Source organism: Melospiza georgiana, chromosome 22, assembly GCF_028018845.1.
Source record: "Melospiza georgiana isolate bMelGeo1 chromosome 22, bMelGeo1.pri, whole genome shotgun sequence".
NCBI classification, from domain to species: domain Eukaryota; kingdom Metazoa; phylum Chordata; class Aves; order Passeriformes; family Passerellidae; genus Melospiza; species Melospiza georgiana.
The window spans coordinates 5,951,307-5,969,859 of NC_080451.1; the positions used below are offsets into that span (position 1 = coordinate 5,951,307).

At 60.8% G+C, this 18,553-nt stretch overlaps 2 protein-coding genes across 5 annotated transcripts in view; both read right to left on the bottom strand.

Annotated features, from left to right (window-relative positions):
• Positions 1-540: 540 nt before the first annotated feature.
• RAP1GAP (RAP1 GTPase activating protein) lies at positions 541-9,563 on the bottom strand. Of its 4 annotated transcripts, none has more exons than XM_058039428.1 (22): positions 9,491-9,563; positions 7,721-7,797; positions 7,593-7,635; positions 7,444-7,482; positions 7,171-7,356; positions 5,955-6,049; positions 5,741-5,819; positions 5,608-5,661; positions 5,445-5,528; positions 5,260-5,360; positions 5,048-5,177; positions 4,566-4,721; positions 4,418-4,489; positions 4,229-4,315; positions 3,320-3,457; positions 2,553-2,621; positions 2,365-2,474; positions 2,212-2,283; positions 1,413-1,506; positions 1,252-1,333; positions 1,103-1,170; positions 541-1,024 (listed from the first exon to the last, which is right to left on the bottom strand). In XM_058039428.1, exons 3-22 carry the CDS (start codon positions 7,629-7,631, stop codon positions 1,016-1,018), a joined length of 1,764 nt encoding a protein of 587 aa, XP_057895411.1. In that variant the 5' UTR covers positions 7,632-7,635; positions 7,721-7,797; positions 9,491-9,563; the 3' UTR covers positions 541-1,015. The 4 variants fall into 4 exon arrangements, with proteins under 4 accessions (XP_057895411.1, XP_057895408.1, XP_057895409.1 ...); XM_058039425.1 differs by having other exon boundaries at positions 7,721-7,897; positions 9,491-9,561; XM_058039426.1 differs by having other exon boundaries at positions 7,721-7,868; positions 9,491-9,553.
• Positions 9,564-12,030: 2,467 nt separating this feature from the next.
• USP48 (ubiquitin specific peptidase 48) overlaps positions 12,031-18,553 on the bottom strand; it is a 32,787-nt gene continuing 26,264 nt past the window's right edge. Inside the window, exons 20-27 of the mRNA XM_058039423.1 lie at positions 18,077-18,195; positions 17,328-17,434; positions 15,436-15,540; positions 14,857-15,012; positions 14,025-14,150; positions 12,361-12,409; positions 12,236-12,262; positions 12,031-12,138 (exon numbers count right to left, since the gene is read on the bottom strand). Of these exons, the coding sequence (XP_057895406.1) occupies positions 12,116-12,138; positions 12,236-12,262; positions 12,361-12,409; positions 14,025-14,150; positions 14,857-15,012; positions 15,436-15,540; positions 17,328-17,434; positions 18,077-18,195 (712 nt within the window). The 3' untranslated portion in view covers positions 12,031-12,115. The remainder of the gene's footprint in view (positions 12,139-12,235; positions 12,263-12,360; positions 12,410-14,024; positions 14,151-14,856; positions 15,013-15,435; positions 15,541-17,327; positions 17,435-18,076; positions 18,196-18,553) is intronic.

An 18,553-nucleotide genomic window follows, 5' to 3' on the forward strand; every position in this document is an offset into this window, starting at 1 on the left:
CCCCATCAGGGCAGGATTTGGAGGGCTCTGACCCCATCAGAACAGGATTTGGGGGGCTCTGACCCCATCAGAACAGGATTTGGAGAGCTCTGACCCCATCAGAACAGGATTTGGGGGGCTCTGCTCCCCGCTTTGCTCCCCAGGCAGTGCCAGCTCCCGAGCAGGGCCGGCTGCTGGCCCTTCCCAGAAGCCGGGCTATGTTTAACCACTCCCGGGGTGCCGCGTGGTTTTTGGGGGTTCGGGGGGGTGGGAACCACTCTGCCTTGGCCGGGGGGTTGGCAGGGCGCCGCCGGCCACGGGGCCGAGGCCAAAAGCCGCTCCTGACGCCGGGCTGACCGGCAGAGCTGAAAGAGGCACCGGGCAGGGGGGCTGAGGGCACTGCCTGGTGCACTTTGGGGTACTCACAGCACCCCAAAAATAGGCACCAATCAAAGGAAGGCTTTGCTCGGTGAAACCCCAACATTTTCCCCAAAATGATTGTTTTTACAGCCCCCCGCTGGTGTTTGGGGTTTTGGGGATATTGGTGACGCCCCCCCAGTGTAGCGATAAATAAACCTTTATTTTATACAGGACTCACGGGAAACACAAACACAGTTTTGGGAGGGTGTGAAAAAATATTCCTCCCTCTCCCCCCCCAGTTCCAGCCTCCGGCACATTCCGGAACTTTTGTCCCTTAAAATAAAGGGGGGGGAGAGGGAGCTCCACTTTGGGGTTACCCTGGATTTGAGTCCCCTCTGGTTTTTTTTAGGGGAGGGGATGATGCTGGGGTTGGACCCACTCCTCATTTTGGGGTCACGGCAGAGGGGAGGCCCCTTTGTGGTGCATCACCCCCTCACCCAAAGGGTTTTTGGGGTGACAGAGATTGTCTGAAGGGGAAAGGGGGCACATCCCAATTTTTGTTGGGGGTTCCCCCCCCCCCCAAATCCTGCACCGGGGACGATGGCTTCAGCTCCTGGCACGGGGGTGGCACACAGAGGGGGGTGAAGCAGTGACACCCCCGCAGGTCGGGGGGTGACTATGAGCCCTGTGGGAGGGACATCAGTGGGGGCACCCCACGGTGGGCACCCCCACTCTGTGCTGGTGGAGGGGGGCAAAGCCTCACCGGGTTCTGGGGGGGCTGCTCCAGCTGGATTTTGATCTCAGGGCAGGGGGAGTCAGGCGGGCGGCGGCCTGGGGCAAAGGGGGGGGACCGTGAGCACCCCGAGGAGCCCCCCAGCCCTGCAGTGCCCCGATCTGGGGGTGCTGGGCTACCTGGGGGGGTCCCGGGGGGCTCATCCGGCCAGGGGGTGTCCGTGAAGGCGTCGCGGTGGCTCCCCGAGGGCGAGCGGCTCTCCTGAGGGGGCACAGGGGGGTCAGGGGGCGCTGCCCACCCCAAAGTGCCCCCCCAGGACCCCACCCCGGGCTCCCCGTACCCGTCCCGGCTCGCCGGGCTCCTCCGCGGCGCTGCCGAAGCTGCTGGCGCTGGAGGAGGAGCGGGAGAAATCCGGCGGCTCCGGCTTCTCGGCCCTGCCAGGGACAGTCCCCAAGGCCAGGGACGGTCCCCAAGGCCACAACAGGCTGGCACCGCGCCTCGTGGCCACCACCGTGGCCCCGCTGCGATGCTGTGCTGGCCCCGGGACACCCTGTCCCCACACCACCCCGGCCGGGACGCTGCATCCTCGTGTCACCCTGGCCCCGGCATGTCCCATCCCTGTGGCACCCTGTCCCCACCCCAGCCCATCCCAGCCCTGGGAGGTCCCAGTCCTGTGCCACCCTGTCCCCATGTCCCTTGTCATCACACCAACCTATCCCCGTGCCATGTGTCCCTGTGCCACCCATCTTCATGCCAACCTGCATGCAAGCCACCCAAGTGCCACCCCACAGCCCCCTGGGACATACGGACCCGGTGCCACTCAGCCTCTGGGTGAGCCTGTCCCTGTGACATCCTGTCCCTCTGGGGTCTCCATGCTGCCATGTGCCAGCCATCCTGGTGCCACCTTGTCCCTGTGTCACCCCACCCCGCCGCCACTCTGTCCCTCTGCATTCCTTTGCTGTCCCATCCCTCCGGTCCCTGTGTCACCTTCACTTGTCCCAGTGCCCATCCCTGTGCCACCCCATCCTGGTGCCACCCTGTCCCGTTGCCACACCACCCCAGCGTCCTCCGCTCCCCAAACATTCCCCCCCCAGTGCCCTCCTGTCCCCGTGTCCCCATCCCGGTGCCAGCCGCGGGACCTGTCGGGGTTCCGCCGGCTCTCGGGGGAGCTGTGTGTGGAGCTGGAGCCGTCGGCGGCTGCGGGGCCGTCCCTGCGGGGAGGCGACGGCAGTGAGGCGACACCGGGAGGGGACATCGGGAGGGGACAGCGGCGGGGCCGGCAGCGGGCTCACCTGCCGGCCGGCGCCTCCTGGATGCTCTCGATGCCGATGGCGCTGGAGCGGCGGGAGCCGAGGGGGCCGGGCCGCCGCCGTGACGGGCTCTTCCCGGGCACCAGCAGCGCCTGCGGGGCGCCGTTAGCCGGGGGGACACCGGGGACCGGGGGGACACCGCGGGGGGACGGCGAGGTACCGGTACCCACCTCTTCCACCGAGCCCAGCCCGATGGCGCTGCCGCGGCGTCCCCGGCGGCTCCCGGGCACCAGCAGCGACTGAGGGGGCAGCGGGTCAGAGACCGGGGACACGGGGAACCGGGTACCGGGGGGGGAACCGGGTACCGGGGGGGGAAACTGGGTACTGAGGGGCACCCGGGACCCGGGGGCTGAACCGAGTACCGGGAGGGGAACCGGGTACTGGGGGGCACTGGGCACCGGGGGGGTAACCGGGCACCGGGAGGGGAACCAGGTACTGGGGGAAACTGAGCACCGGGGGGTATCAGTCACCGGGGGAACCGGGTACCGAGATGGAACCGGGTACCGAGATGGAACGGGGTACCGGGAGGAGAACCGGTACTGGGGGGCGGGGCCAAAGGCGAGATAGGAGGGGCCTGTAGTAAGGGGCGGGGCTTAAGGCGCGGAGCGCGATCAGCAATTTGGGCGGGGCTTGTGTCGATGAAGGGGCGTGGTCTACATGGGCGTGGTTTCTACAGGAACGGGGCGGGGTTTGCGGGCACGGGGCCGTTCCGGTCCGTGAGGGGGCGGGACCCGGGGTGGGCGTGGCCGCAGCCGCACCCCCGCAGATCGGCTGCGCGCGCAGGGGGCGGGGCCAAGGCCCGGGGCGTGGTCACGGCAAAGAGGCGTGGTCAATGTAGGGGCGTGGTCAATGCAGGGGCGTGTCCCGGGTGGGGACCTGGGGAGGGAACCCGGCCCCGCAGCGCTGCGTGAGGGAATGCGGGACCCCCGCGCCCCACCTTGAAGGACTCGAAGAAGCCCGGGGCGGTGCCGCCGTTGTCGGGGCGCTCATCGTCGGGGCTGAGCCCCAGCATGGCCTGGCTGCGCGCCTGCAGCTCCTCGTGCAGCGTCTCCAGCAGCGCCGCCCGCGTCCGCTCCTGCGCGCCAGCCCCGCACTGCTGCGCCCACGCGAGACCACCCGGCCCGCACCCAGCCCCGCATCCACCACACATCCAACTCCGCACACAGCCCCGCATCCATCCCCGCACACAGCCCTGCATCCACCTCCGCACCCAACCAGCACCCAGCCCCGCACTGCTGCGCCCACGCGAGACCTCCCGGCCCGCACAAAACCCGCATCCAGCCCGCACCCAGCCCCGCATCCACCCCCGTACCCAGCCCACACCCAGCCCGCACCGCTGTGCCGTTCCAGACACCCACCCCCGCACCACTCAGCCTCCACCCACGCAGGACCAGCCCCCGCCCTGCTGCACCCACGCGACGCCGCCCGCAGCGCCCCGCACCCACCGCTGCCACCCACCCCTGCCCGCTGCACCCACGCGAGCTCATCCCACGCCGCACGGCTGCACCCACGCGGGGCCGCCCCTCACAACCCCTTCCCCACCGCTCTGCCGCCCCCCGTGAGACACCCCCTACCCGGGCACCACCGTCCTGCCCAGACGGGGACCCACCCAGCCCCTGCCCACCCACGCTGCGTGCGGGCCCCACAGCGGGCACGGCACCCACAGCACCCACATCCACAGCCTCATGCTGCCCCACGGCGTGCCCAGCCCCTCTGGGTGCCCCCAGTGCCCTCAGCCCCGTGCCCGCACCCCATGCCCTCATCCCCATGCCCTCATCCCCATGCCCTCATCCCCGTGCCCTCAGCCCCGTGCCCTCATCCCCATGCCCGCACCCCGTGCCCGCACCTCCAGCTTGGCGAACTTCTCGGCGCGGTAGCAGGCGTACTCGGCGTTGATGAGCTTGGTCAGCAGGAACTCCTGGAACTCGGGGCCCTGCGGGGTGCGGGCGGCCCGGGGGCACCGTGGGTGGGCGGGTGGGCGGGTGCGTGGGTGGGGGTCCCCAGGGGCTCCCCGGCGGCACCCACGGGCTCTCACCTTCCTGAAGACAGCGGGGTCGGGCAGCGGCGGGCCGAAGAAGGGCACATCGTCACGGGCGGTGACGGAGACCTGCGGCGGGTGAGGCCGTGACGGGGACACCCCGCGGGCCCCCGCGGGCACGGGGACACTGAGGCACGGGGGGTACCTTGTAGAAGGTGCCCTGGGCGCCGCCCTGCTCCAGCTGCACCACCACGAAGGCGTGCAGGAAGTTGGAGGCGATCATGTCGGGGACGAACGGGGTGTTCTCGTCCTGGAAGACGATGGCCACGATGTCGTTGCCGATGTGGCGCTTCCGCTGCAGCTGTGGGGACAGGTGGGGGGCGGAGGGACACGGGGGGACACAGCGGGACAGGAGGGACAGAGGGTGGTCACACCGGGGGCATCAAAGGAATGAAAACCCCTGTGCCCCGTAGATGCACCCGAGCCCCCATGGGTGCTCCACCAGCCCCCTGCATCCCAAAGACGTTTCCCCACACCCATGAGTGCCCTGCCATCTCCTGGGCCCCGCAAATGCCCACACCACCCACGGTGACCCACGAGTCCCCTCCACCCCGTGGAAGTGCCCAGGACCACCTCTCACCCCTGCCAAGTGTCCCCCCCCTCCTTTCACCCCCCATGGGTGCCCACCTGCTGGGCGTCCCCCTCGGTGTAGGGCAGCTTGGTGGAGACGTGGAACATGATCTCCTTGTCACGGAAGTGGCAATAGACCGACTCGCTGCCCGTCTGTCCGTGGGTCACATCCAGCCCCCCTCGGAACCTGCGTGGGTGAGTGGGTGGGTGGGTGGGACAGCGCCCTGACCCCGAGGGTCCCTCCCTTCCCCTGGCATCCCCTCACGCACCCCTTGAAGTCCCGCAGCTGCACCCGCTGACCCAGCACGTCCAGGAATTCGGCGAAGGCCGGGCTCTCCTCCGTGGTGCCGAAAAGCTCCTCCTCGGAGGTCTGCAGGGGGTGGGGATGGGCGCCAGCACCCACCCAGGGACTCCCCCCACCCCGACCCCGACCCCCGCCCACCCCGCCCCGTACCTGCCCCAGTTTTTGGTAGATGACCCCGAATTTGAAGTGGTTGCTGAGCACGTGCTCATCGAAGGCGAGGATGAGGCGGGATGCCTGCGGGGTGGGGAGGGCTCAGAAGGTGGGGAGGGGCACCCAGGGGTGCCCAGGTGCCCCCTCCCTGCAGCCCGCTCACCTTGGGATAGAGCACGGGGTAGAAGCGATCCACGTTGACGTCCTCGCACACCAGCTGTGGGAAGGAGGGAGGGGAGCTCACTTGGGGGGCACCCACGGGTGCTGCCTTGGGGGGGCAGGAGGGGAGCACCCACCTTGGCCATCTGCACCACGTTGGGGAACTCGGCCAGGCAGGAGATGGGCACCACGTCGTGCAGGGTGCGGGCACGGGTGCTGCGGGGCGAGGAGGGCGTCAGGGCAGCCCCCGGGCCCAGCAGCTCCCATGGGTGTCTCCCCAGGCCCGGCAGCTCCCATGGGTGCCTCCCCACGCCCAGCAGCTCCCATGGGTGCCTCCCCAGCCCCGCTCACCGCAGCAGCAGGTGGAGCTGCTCCTGCTCGTCGTACTTGAGCGAGAAGACCAGGTGTCCCAGCGCCGGGTCCAGGGAGTAGTAGTTGAAGTGCTCCTGGGGGAAGGAGCCAAGGGTGCTTAGGATGGGGGCACTCGGCCATGGGACACCCACATCTGTGGGATACCCATGTCCATGAGCACCCACACCCATGGGACACCCGTGTCCATGAGCACCCACATCTGTGGGACATCCATGAGCACCCACATCCATGGGATACCCATGTCCATGAGCATCCAAATCTGTAGGACAGCCGTGTCCACGACCACCCAAATCTGTGGGAAATCTTTTTCCATAAGCATCCAAGTTCTTGGGACACCCATGCCCGTGAGCACCCACATCTGTGGGACATCCATGTCCATGAGCACTCACACCCGTGGGACATCCATGTCCATGAGCACCCACACCTATGGGACATCTGTGTCCATCCGTGTCCATAAGCATCCAAATCCGTAGGACACCCATGTCCATGACCACCCATGGGACACCCATGTCCACGGGATCCCCACACCCAAAGCACCCATCCCATCCCCATGGAGCACCCATGTCCATGAGCACCCACACCCATGGCACACCCAGGCCCATGTCCACCTATGGGACACCCAGGCCCTTGAGCACCTATGGGACACCCATGTCCACGGGATCCCCACACCCAAAAGCACCCATCCCATCTCCATAGAGCACTGTGTCCATGAGCACCTGTACCCACAGCTCAGGGGCACCTATGGGGCACCTGCACTCAGTGAGCCTCACACCCCTTGGGGCATCCAGCTCCTATGGACACACAAACTTATGGAGCCCCCATGCCCATGCAAACCTGTGGGGAGCCTTTCCATGGGCACCTGTGCCAGGGGCTCTCCTGCCCATGGAGACCCAATGCTCACCTCCTTCCATCCACCCCATGGAGGACCCATGTCCACAAGCAGCCATATGCCAAAGCTGCTTTGTTCACGAGGTCTCCACATCCTTCCATTCCCATGGAGAGCCCACCCCAAGCACCGTTGCCATACCCACATCCACGAGCCCCCGTGCCCATGGCCCACGGGGCTCCCACCCCCGTGGACACCACACCCACGTCCAGGAGCACCCGAACTTATGGGGTCTCCAAGCTGCTGCCCATCCACACCCATGGGCCATCCCCCAGCCCAGCCCCACACCTGCAGCCCCCAGGGCCTCACCTTGCCCAGGAAGTGCTTGCGGTAGATCTTGGCCGTGTGGTTGCCCTCCAGCTTTGCCCGGGTGCCGGGCACGGGCGTGGGGGGCGAGTTGGGGGCCCCGCTCAGCTGGTGGTTGGTGCCCTCAATCCAGTAACCCCCGAACTGCGGCAGGAGGATGAGGGGGAACGGCCCCTCCCGGCCCAGCACCTGCGCCCACAGCCCTGGTGGGTGCTTTGGGCACCCCACCAGCCCAGCCCAGCCCGGCCTGGCACTGCCCCTCAGCCCCTGCCCTACCTCGTGCACGCTGGGGTAGGGGATGTAATCCTCCTCCGTCTGCAAGACACGGAGCGGTGACGGCCACCGTGGGCACTGGCATGGGTGATGCCCATGGTGGCACCCCAGCGTGCTGCTGGCTGTGTGCCCCCCATGCCAACAACACCTACCTTGAGAGGCGGGGGGATGGCATGGCGCTGCTGGGCCATCCTGCTGCCCTGCCGAGAGAGGGGCTCTGGGTACCTGTCTGCCCACCTTGGGTGGGCACCCAGGGGCGGGGGGCACCCTCGGGTGTTACCTGGGGGTCGGGAGGTGCTGCTGGCTGGAGACGTGTCTAGGTGGTGTGAGGGCGTCCAGGGGGTCCCATGGCGCTTCCTGGGGACACGAGAGCTCCCCCAGAGCCCCTCTCCGGGACGCCCGGCCAGCAGCGCTACCCCTGGAGCCAACTGCTGATGGCAGCGAGCCGAGTGCCACCCTGCGGGTGCCGGGGCCGGCGGGGCGGGGGCGGCGGGGCGAGGTCACCGCGTGGGGACCCCCGGACACCCCCAGCCCCACCCCCCACCCCCGGAGGGCGCCCTCTGCCGGCGGGAGGCGGCGGCGCGGGGCAGCACCACGGACAGCGCCGGGACCCCGCGACAGTGGCACCGACACCGGGGGGTGGCACCGACCCCACGACAGTGGCACCGACCCCGGAATGTGGCACTGACCCCACGACAGTGGCACCGACCCCAGGAGGTGGCACCGATACCGCGACAGCGGTACTGACACTGTGAGATGGCCCCGACCCCGAGAAAGTGGCACCGGCCCCAGGAGATGGCACCGGCCCCTGGAGGTGGCACCGACACCGCGACAGTGGCACTGACACCGTGAGGTGGTACCAGCCCCGGGAGGTGGCACCGACCCCATGAGATGTGATCGCGCCCGCGCCAGTGTCACTGACCCCGAGCCAGTGCCACCAACCCTCGTGGAGCTGTCCCTGGCGCGGTGCAAGCACGGTCATTGCCGTGCCAGTGCCACCCACCCCCTGCCCAGGCTCTCTCCCGGTGCAGGTGCGGTCATTCCCGTGCCGGTGTCACCGGCCCCGTGCAAATGTCGCTGTCCCCGTGGCAATGTGACCGCTGTCGTGCAAACGCCACCTGCCCCATGCAAATGGCACTGTCCCCATCGCAAATGGCACTGTCCCCATCAAACACAGCCCCGGTGCAAGTGTCACCCGGCCCTGTGCAAACACAATGACGTGCAAGCGCGTCCCTGGTGCGAAAGGGACCCTCGTGCAAGTGTCACCGTCCCCGTGCAAACAGGACATTGGTGCGAGTGTCACCGTCCCCGTGCAAACAGGACATCGGTGCAAGTGTCACCGTCCCCGTGCAAACAGGACATCGGTGCCAATGTCCCCGTCCCCAGGCAGCCCCAGCCCAGCAGGTGTGACCCGTCCCTGTGCAAACACACCCGCAGCCAAGCCCGGCCCGGCGCAGGTGGGACCCGGCCCCGTGCAAGGTGTGACCCGCTGTCCCCGTGCCAATGCGACATCGCCACCCGGCCCCGTGCGCCCCCCGCGCCGCTGCGTGACCCCGCCGGGCTGGGGGCGACCCTGGGGGGCTCCCCCATCGCTCCCCCCCCACCCACGGGGGGGTCTGGCCCGGCAGGAGGGGGGGAGATGTTCGAGATGTGGGGGCCAGACCGGGGGGGCGGGATTTGGGTTGGGGGGACACGGGAGGCAGAACGGGGAGACTGGAACAGGGGGAGGAGGCGATGGGGGGCAAAGAGGGGGGCAGGATTTGGGGTACCCGGGAGGGGGGGCAGGTTGGGCGGGGGGCAAGTTGTGGGGTGTAATTATGGAGGGGACATTTGGGGGCTCACTGGGGGGCTCCTCCCGCCGCCCCCGCCCCCAGCCCGGCGCTTTTCCCCCAGGCCCGGAGCGTTCCCCCCCATCCCCTCCCCCGGTACCGGCAGCGCTGAAGGTCACGGGCGGACGGAGCCCCCGGTGCGGCGGCGGGGATGGGGGGACATCCCCATTGGGGATCCCCGGGGGCACCGCGCTGCCCGCGCCCCGCAGGGCGGCACTTACCGGGGGCGGCGGGGCCGGGCGGTCCCGGAGCGGGGCCGGTACCGAGCGGAGCCGAGCGGGGCCCCGGCGCTCGCTGCCACCGCGCAGCGTCACGTGCGGCGGGGCGGGGCGGCCCCTCCGGGGGCGGCGGGACCGGGAGCCGGTACCGGGAACCGGCACCGCACCGGGGAACGGCTACGGGCACCGGGAACGGGCCGCGGGTCACGGGCAGCGGGAAAACGGCACCGGGCACTGAGATCCGGAGCCGGGGATCCCCCGCTCCATCCCTGATGTCACCCCCGGGGTGTCCCCTCCTTCCCCAGCGCCCCGGGCCCCGCACACCGGGGGACCCCAAACGTGTCCCTGTCCCCCCAAACGTGTCCCTGTCCCCCCGGGTCCATCTCCATCCCCCCGCCCGCGGTTGGTACCCGGGCACCGCTCTGCCCATCACCCACATCCCCCCCAAATTCGGCTCATGGGGCTCCCCCCGCGTCTCTCCCCAGCACCCAGAGTTGGTTTCCCCCCTTTCCCTCTTCCCAGCCCTGACCCCGCTCATCTGTACCCCCCTCCCTGGGGCTCAGGGACCCCCATGTCCATCCCCGGGGCCCAAACCCCTCCTCTCCCTCCCTGGCACCCCAGGAACCCCCATCCATAATTCCCCATTCCTGGCACCCAGAGTACCCCCCAACCTTAACCCCTCCTCTCCCACAAGCAGGGTGGCCCCATCCCTACCTGGGACCCCCACCCATAACCCCCCCACACCCACAGCCCCCCAACTCCCACCCCATTTCTTAACTCCCATCCCCAGACCCCAGGGCCTCTCTTCTCCCCCCACCTCCAGCACCCATTTGCCTCCCCCAGGGGCTCAGGGACCCCCCCAGGTGGGGACAGGGGTTGATGTGACACAGCCAGGGCCACCAAATGCTGTCCCCAAGCTCCATAAAACCCATTGCAAAGGAGGGGGGGGGGGGGATTCCTGCTCCAGCAGGGTCCCTCTTGCAGCTCCAAGTGGGATTTATGGGATTAATCACCTCCACCTTGCTCCAGCACCTTGGGCCCACGTGTCTGCACTGCAACGAGGCTGCCACAGCTCCAATGACAACTTTAATCCGATAATATTTGCAAATAACAGACAAACCAGGAACGGGGCCTTGGCTCACACCTTGCACCTGCATCCTCTGCAGGATCCGGCGCTGCCGGAACCGCCACAGCCCTCAGCGCCCCACGGGGCTCCTTCCCACCACAGAGTAAGCTCAAGGAAGAGACTTTTTTTTATATATAACATTAAAAAAATTAACAGCAACTTGAAAAGATGGAATTTCCAAGGAATATGTACACAAGCGAGTGCTTCAGGTTGGGAAGAAAAGCCTCCTGTGGCTTTGGCATGGGATTTGCCATGTCTGTAGCTTGGGAAAGAATCCACGGGTTCAAACTGCCCCAAAATAGAACTTTTTAGGAAATTTAGAGCCCCTCAAATGCTGCTGTTTCACCCTCAAACCTAGCAGGGACAAGGGAGGAAGGCGCTGGGCAAAGAGCAGATGGAATTCTTTGCATATAACACTGGAAATAGAACACTGGAAATCAAAGCTAGTGGGGTTTTGGGCATGGAATTTGTGGCCCACATCCTCTTCTTGCAGCCCAAATTCCTGCAAACCTTGAAAAAATAAAGCTGATGTGATCTCTGCATTGTATTTTTCTGCAGAAACAAAGGAAAAGCTTGGAAAGGAAGAGGATCTCTAATGAAGAGATCTCTTGGCAGTGCCCAGTGTGGATCAGTCTGGAAGTGGGATACTATTTCCTGCTAAATATTAATGTGGAGAAAAGTTTTCTGGGAGATGTTAAAAAAAGGAAAAAAAAAAAAAAAAAAAAAAAAAAAAGAAAAGAAATTAGTGCATTGCTGAAAAACGAGGAGAGAACAAAACCTCTTCCCATGGGAAACCCGGCACCCACCCGCAGCCCCTGGCCAGCTCTGCCTGCCCTGAGCCAGGAACGCTCCCAGCAGCGCCAGACTGGAGGAAAATGTTCTCCAGAATCTTTAAAATATCCCAAATTTCTAAAAAAACCCCCACAGTCCCCAGAGCCCAGGTGGTTACTGGATTGTCCAAGGCGTGGAAGTGACAGCGAAGGATGCGGAGAGGGGGCGGCTCCCAGGCCTGGCAGGGCTTTGGGAGGCAGATCCCAGCTTCCATTCTGGGTTAAGAAAATGAAGTTTTGCTGTCTGAGAGCCCTCTAGACATTCCTCATGAGGTCACAATTCCTGTACTTCCATGCTGGACTGAAAGGGTGGGAGTGGATCAAAGACAGGATTATCCTAAAGAGTTCCTGCAGAGGGATCAGGGTGGGCTGGAGCTACTGCAGCACCATCCCTGTGCCACACACACCAACTGCTGCTGCTCAACTTCCCAACCTTCCTGTTCTTTGTTAAATAAACCCGGGAACGTTGTCCTGAAGCAGGATGTCCTTCAGTGCAATCTGCTTTGACATAAGGCATTTGTTTTGTTTTTTTTTTTGGGGAGCAAACGTCTCACGATGGATTTTTGCCTTCTGGAAGAGTCAAAAAGTACTGTATCCACCTGGTTTTATTCTTTTAATGCCCTACCATGTGACAAATCCTCTTCCCTTCTGGTGGCTCCTCTTGGAAAACCATCAGTGGCCAAGTAAACCAGTCCCTGGGAAGGAAAGACAGCACCAGCAGATGAGGAGGGGAAGGGGATGGGGTGAGATTTATGTGAGGGGACACAAAGGGGAAAAAACACCTGGACTCACCTTTAAATCCCTCTTCAGGCATACAAACTGGAGGCAAAGGGAAGGAAGGCATTAGAAGTGGCACAATCCCCACGTTCCACCTTCCCAAACCCAGTCCTTGGGCAGCCCTTGCCCACCCCGCTCACCTTGCATAACGTCGTCCATGGCCGCGTAATCCGCGATGGGCTCGTCAGCCTGGGGAGGAAAGGACAGGACAGGGAATGAACCAGGGAATGGACCAGGACAGGGAATGAACCAGGACAGGGAATGAACCAGGGAATGGACCAGGGAATGAACCAAGACAGGGACAGGGAATGAACCAGGACAGGGAATGAACCAGGGAATGGACCAGGACAGGGAGCAAGGAATGAACCAGGACAGAAATCAGGGAATGAACCAGGGAATGAACCACGACAGGGAGCAGGGAATGGACCAGGGAATGAACCAGGGAATGGACCAGGACAGGGACAGGGAATGAACCAGGGAATGGACCAGGACACAGAGCAGGGAATGAACCAGGACAGAAATCAGGGAATGAACCAGGACAGAAATCAGGGAATGAACCAGGGAATGGACCAGGGAATGAACCAGGACAGGGAGCAGGGAATGAACCAGGACAGAAATCAGGGAATGAACCAGGACAGGGAGCAGGACAGGGAATGAACCAGGGAATGGACCAGGACAGGGACAGGGAATGAACCAGGGAATGGACCAGGAGAGGGAATGAACCAGGACAGAAATCAGGGAATGAACCAGGACAGAAATCAGGGAATCACAGTTCTGCTCAGGAGTGGAGCAGGGAATGAACCCACACAGAAATCAGGGAATGAACCAGGACAGGAACCAGGGAATGAAGAAGGACAGAAATCAGGGAATGAACCAGGGAATGAACCAGCACAGGGAGCAGGGAATGAACCAGCACTGGGATCCAGGGAATCACAGCCCTGCTCAGGACAGGGAATGAACCAGGACAGAAATCAGAGAATGAACCAGCACAGAAACCAAGGAATGAACCAACACAGAAATCAGGGAATGGATGAGAACAGAAATCAGGGAATGAACCAGGAGAGAAATCAGGGAATGAACCAGCACAGAAGTCAGGGGATCACAGTTCAGCTCAGGACAGGAGCAGGGAACAGCTCTGCTGCCCAAACACTGGGAGCTCCATGCAAAGACTCACTCCCCAATTCAGTTGTGTTTTGGGCTTAGCAGATGTATCAGCTACAAAGTACTCTTGGAAATAAAAGAAGGAGGGTTTTCTCCTCCAAAACAAAGATAAAAAGGATTTGCCTCCTCAAAAACAATTGAAATTAAGGATACTCCTCCTCCAAAACAAGAATAATGAGGATTTTCCTCCCCTAACTCAAAAAAGTTAAGGCTTTTCCTCCTCCTCCAAAACAAAACAAAAGGATATTCCTCTTCCAAAAAAAAAAAAAAAAAATTAAGGATCTTCCTCCTCCAGAACAAAAAACCAAACCAAAAAACCCTCAAACAAGGATATTCCTGCTCTGAAAGGATATTCCTCCTCTGAAACAAAATAATGATTTTTCTTCTCCAAAACAAAAACCAATAGGGATTTTCCTTATTGTTAAAAAAAAATTAAGAATTTTCCTTCCCTAAAACAAAAAAATTAAGGATCTTCCTCCTCCAGAACAAAAAACCAAAATAAAAACTCCTCAAACACGGGTATTTCTCCTCTAAAACAAAAAACAATAGGGATTTTCCTCCCGTAAGACAAAAAAAATTAAGGATTCTCCTCCTCCTCCAAGGAGCTGGCTCCCTTGTCCCCATTTCCACACCCCTGTGGTACCTTGAGCAGGATGACAGACTCAGGGATGACTCCCAGGCTGCCCAGCGTGGCCGTGTCATCACTCAGGATCTTCCCATCCAGGGACAGGTTCTGGTCGAAGGGGGCCACGGAGAAGGCGTGCATGATCTGGGGACACAGGGACACCTCACCCTGGAGCTGCTGCACCTCCCACCCCTGTCAGGACTCAGTGCATCCCTCTGGGTGTCCAGAGTTGCCAAGGACCCCATTGGGGAGCTCAGAGACCCTGGCACGCAGCCCAGAGCACCCAGAGCAGGATTTGATTTTGACCCCTGGAGCAAGTGGCCAACTTTGTATGAGGACCTGAAAGCCACAGAAGTTTAAATATTATAATAATAAATTTATCACAGGGTGAAAATGTAGATTTTAGGATTTTTGGTGTGGAGGTTATGGTTAAGATGGAGGAATTAGGGCGTGTCCAGCCTTTCTTCTTCTTGCTCTCCATTTTCTGCAGTGATGTTGGCACTTTGGGATTGGTTTAGAGTAGAAGTGCACTGTCTAACATAGGTGATATGTATTGGGAATTAAGTGTAAATATGTTATATGTAGTTTGTAGTATAAAAGGACAACACAAAGAGTGCCTGTGGCTGCCCTGCTGAGCAGAAAGAAAATTTTATAGGTAAGAATTAATAAACAACCTCAAGACAGAAAAGTGAAGAGACCAGACTCGTTCCTCAGAGACATCCTGCACATCTCGGGGCAGCAATTACCAACCAAAACCCAAGACATGCCCAGCTCCTGGGGCACTCAGACCCTTCCCTGCTCCCCCACACTCCTCCCTGTGTGTTTTTGCCTCCCTGAGGGCTGGCCTCACCTGGATTTTCAGCTCTTTCAGGGTCTGGCTGGCTGACACGAGCAGCGCTTTCTCGCCCCGCACCTTGCGGTGCCGTGTGCTTCTCCTGATTCCCTGCTTTTGGTAGGTGATGTAGCTCTGGTGGGACAGCTTCTGGCGTTTTGTGCCACCATTGGCCTGGAGATGAGGCAAAAAACGAGGAGATTGAGGTGTTTGGGGATCAACAGAACCTTCCCAGATCCCAGAGAGTGCTTTGGGCCAATTGGTCATGCAAGGGAAGGCAGAAGCGATGGAAAACCCCTTGAAAGCCAATTGAAGCGTGCAAGTGTGGAGATGACCAAAGGATTTGCTTTCAAACCTCAGTTCCTAGTCCTGATGCCAGTGTGGGGCAGATTTCCACATGCACATGAATCCTTATCCATATTTCATCTCTCCAAACCCAGCACTGGTGTGGTTTGACCACTCAAATGACAATTTAAGACATTTTTTAAGACACTTTTTCACTGCCAGTGAGATGCAGAGGAGGAGGGTGGTGATCCCATCGTGACTCAAAAGGATGATGCAAAAATCAAGGAACCTGATGGGATTTTTCATCTCTACCTGGTTAAAATCAGGATCTTGCTCCCCCTCTGGCTTGTTTTCCTCCCTTTCCTCTTCAGCTTCCGAGCTGCTCACGTTCAGCTCTGGAGCCGCGTCCTTCATTACCTGGAGTCACAAAAATCATTCTCCAACAGCAACCAACAGCACCCACATGGCCTGTCCCACCCTGGCAAACAGCTCCTGGACACCTCTGGGTGCCACCTCCATCCAGAGAGCCCAGAACAACCCTGGGAGCTGCTCCAAGAGCTCTGCAGAGGCTCCTCCAGCCTCCCCAGCTGTGTGGAAGCTCAGGGGGATTCAGCTCAGGAATCCCCCTCTGTGGAATTGCAGGTGCTTCCTGTCCTCCTTTCCAGGCAAAGCAAATTCTCCCGAGCCCCTGACTGATTCCTTTCCCATCAGCTGCCTGATCCAAGTGTATTACAAAAGCCTCAGCATGGAGAAAGTATTTTCTGTGAATTAAGACATTTATCTGCTCCTGCAGCAGCCTGGCAGGGACACACAGCACCATTACTTATGGGGCTGGAGGTTGTAAGTAAATGAAATCTAAATAATTTACACAAATACAAAAATAAAAAGGTTGCTCAGGTCAGTGAAAGTCACTCCAGGCATAGATTTGCCTGGATGTAAATTCCCAGCTATGCTGTAGCTGGAACTGGGCTTTGCAGGAGATGTGGATGCCAAGAGCTCTCTTCTCCATCAATGTATTTGCAATTAACGATGCAATTCCAGTTCCAAACATTCCCCAGAGCCCTCTGAATTCCAGCAGTGCCACCCTACAACGATTTGATCTGGATGAGGCTTCCCTCTGCAGCACCATTCACCCCGAGGAAGAACCAGGTGGTGCAGAGGAGGGAGGAAAAGGGGTGAGGGGCTGGGAAACACTCCCTGATTTTGCAAAGCCAGCAGGAAGGGCACAGTGGCTCCCAGTGCTGCTGAGAGTGATGCTGGCCAGCATTCCTGCTGCTTCCCATCCTGCTGAGGCTGCCCTGTTACTGGGGGATCTCGTGGGCACGTTCTCACCCCCTCTCTCCAGCTCCAGCTGCTCCATAAAGAATAGCTGCCTGTTCTTCTGCCAGCCCCACGTGTGAGCACAGTCCTGTCCAGTGCCAGAAAAATACAACACCCAACCCTCTCGTGCAGCAGAGCCAAGAGGATTCAGGCTGGGGATTGAGGCTGAAAGCCCAAGGCTGAGGGCTCCAGACGGTGCTGCGTGATCCACATCTCACATCCAAGGCAGGAGCTCATCCAGCCCCCAGCTCCCTGTGCTTCCCTGGGATTGCCAGCGAGGGGGAAATCAAGGAAAAGGTAAAAAAATATTGTTTTCATCTGAGCTTGCCCACCCTTGGCTCCCTTCTTAAGAGCCCTAAGGAATGGGGTTTACCAGAACCAGCTTTGGGTACTTGGAAAACCAGTTCTAGAGCTGATCCTGACACTTAAGATCAGTAAAAGCAAAATTTACAGCTTCAGGGGATCCTGAGAATCATCTCCAAGTTCATTGTCTCACCAGCACTGAAGGGAAAGAGCTCATTTCTATCCAGGAATTAAAATGTCACTTGAGCAAGAAGAAAGGAAATGACAAATATTGGAGGGGGAGGAGAGCAGGTACAGCTTGGGGACACAGCTAAGACAGAGAAAACAGCTGGGAGCATCCCTGAAAACACAAAGGATTTGGTTTGGCAAAAGGCAGCCTCGAGGAGATGGAATTTTCAGAGTCACAATGTCCCAGTTTTCTGGTTTTGCCAAAGCTGCCTGGAGCTGCAGAGCTGGAGATTCTGCCCTCACCACCACCACCACAGAGCAGCAGCATCCCTGGGGACACAGGAGCTGTGCCAGCCCCCTGGGGACATTCCTGGAGCCTGGCTGAGCAGGGATGAGGGACAATCCCTCCCTACCTTTTTGTTGTCCACCACTTTGTGGATGTAGATGGTGGCCTGGGTGTACTCGCGCAGGTCCCGCTGCTGCTGGCACAGGAGCCCCTCCCGGCACTCGGGGCACAGCTCTGGGCAAACACCAAGGAGAAAACAGACAACATCTCACTGCTGCAGCTCCTCAGAGCCCTCAGTGCTAACTGAGAGTAGCTACACCAAATCCCACAGTGGTTGGGGTGGGAGAGACCTTTAGGATCTCCTTCACCCCCTGCCAGGGGCAGGGACACCTTCCACTAGCCCAGATTGCTCCAGGCCTTGGACACTTCCAGGGATCCAGGGGCAGCCACAGCTGCTCTGGGCACCCTGTGCCAGGGCCTGCCCACTCTCACAGCAAAGAATTTCACTGCAATACGCCATCTAACCCCATCCTCTGGCTGTGGGAAGCCATTTCCTGTGCACTCTCCCTCCAGGCCCTCATCCCACATCCCTCTGCAGCTCTCCTGGAGCCCCTTTACACCCAGGAAGGGGCTCTGAGGCCTCCCTGGAGCCTTCTCTTCTCCAGACTGAGCACCCCCCAGCTCTCCCAGCCTGGCTCCAGAGCAGAGAGGCTCCAGCCTGTGGACTTGCTCCAATGGCTCCACATCCTTCCTGTGCTTAAAACTCCAGAACTGGACACAGCATTGCAGGGGGGACCCTGCCAAGCTCTGTGTGTCCCAGTGCCCCCCTGGGACAGAAGTTTCCAGCCCTGGGAGCCCTTGCCAGGGGTCACTCACGGGGCTCGGAGGCGTAGCGGGCGCCCTCGGCCGTCTGGCTCCGGGTGATTTTGATGACGTGATCCACGACAAAGAGCTTTTGGATCCTCTCCCACTCACTGGGCCATATCAGAGCTATACTGTGCAAAGGAACAGGCAGGTGCTTTAGGACATTGGAAAAGCCAAGCCCTAAACTCACAAAAAAATCCCTCCCCTCTTTTGGCTTGTTGATCTGTCAATGAAAGAAAAACTGCAAAATCCGCCCAAAACGCAGCTCCACGGGAGGGCTGCACAGCCAGATAACAGCAGCCTGTGATTAGTGACACTGCTGTGCTCCTGTCGTGCCAGAGGGAGGGATGGAGGAGGAAAGGAGTGGAAGATTTCCTACTTTTAGTGCTGCATCACTGCAGAAGCAAAGCTGTGGAGCATGAAGTCCAGCCCTGCAGCCTGCACTCCAGGGGGGAAAGGCTCACGGAAAGCAAATTGTAAGGAAGCAGA

Coding starts and splice junctions, on each gene's coding strand:
- RAP1GAP (XM_058039428.1), bottom strand. CDS start 7,631: ATGGCCCAGCAGCGCCATGCCATCCCCCCGCCTCTCAAG. Junction 4,722..5,047: donor CCGAGGGGGACGCCCAGCAG/GTGGGCACCCAT, acceptor CTGTCCCCACAG/CTGCAGCGGAAGCGCCACAT. Junction 4,316..4,417: donor ACCCCGCTGTCTTCAGGAAG/GTGAGAGCCCGT, acceptor CGCACCCCGCAG/GGCCCCGAGTTCCAGGAGTT.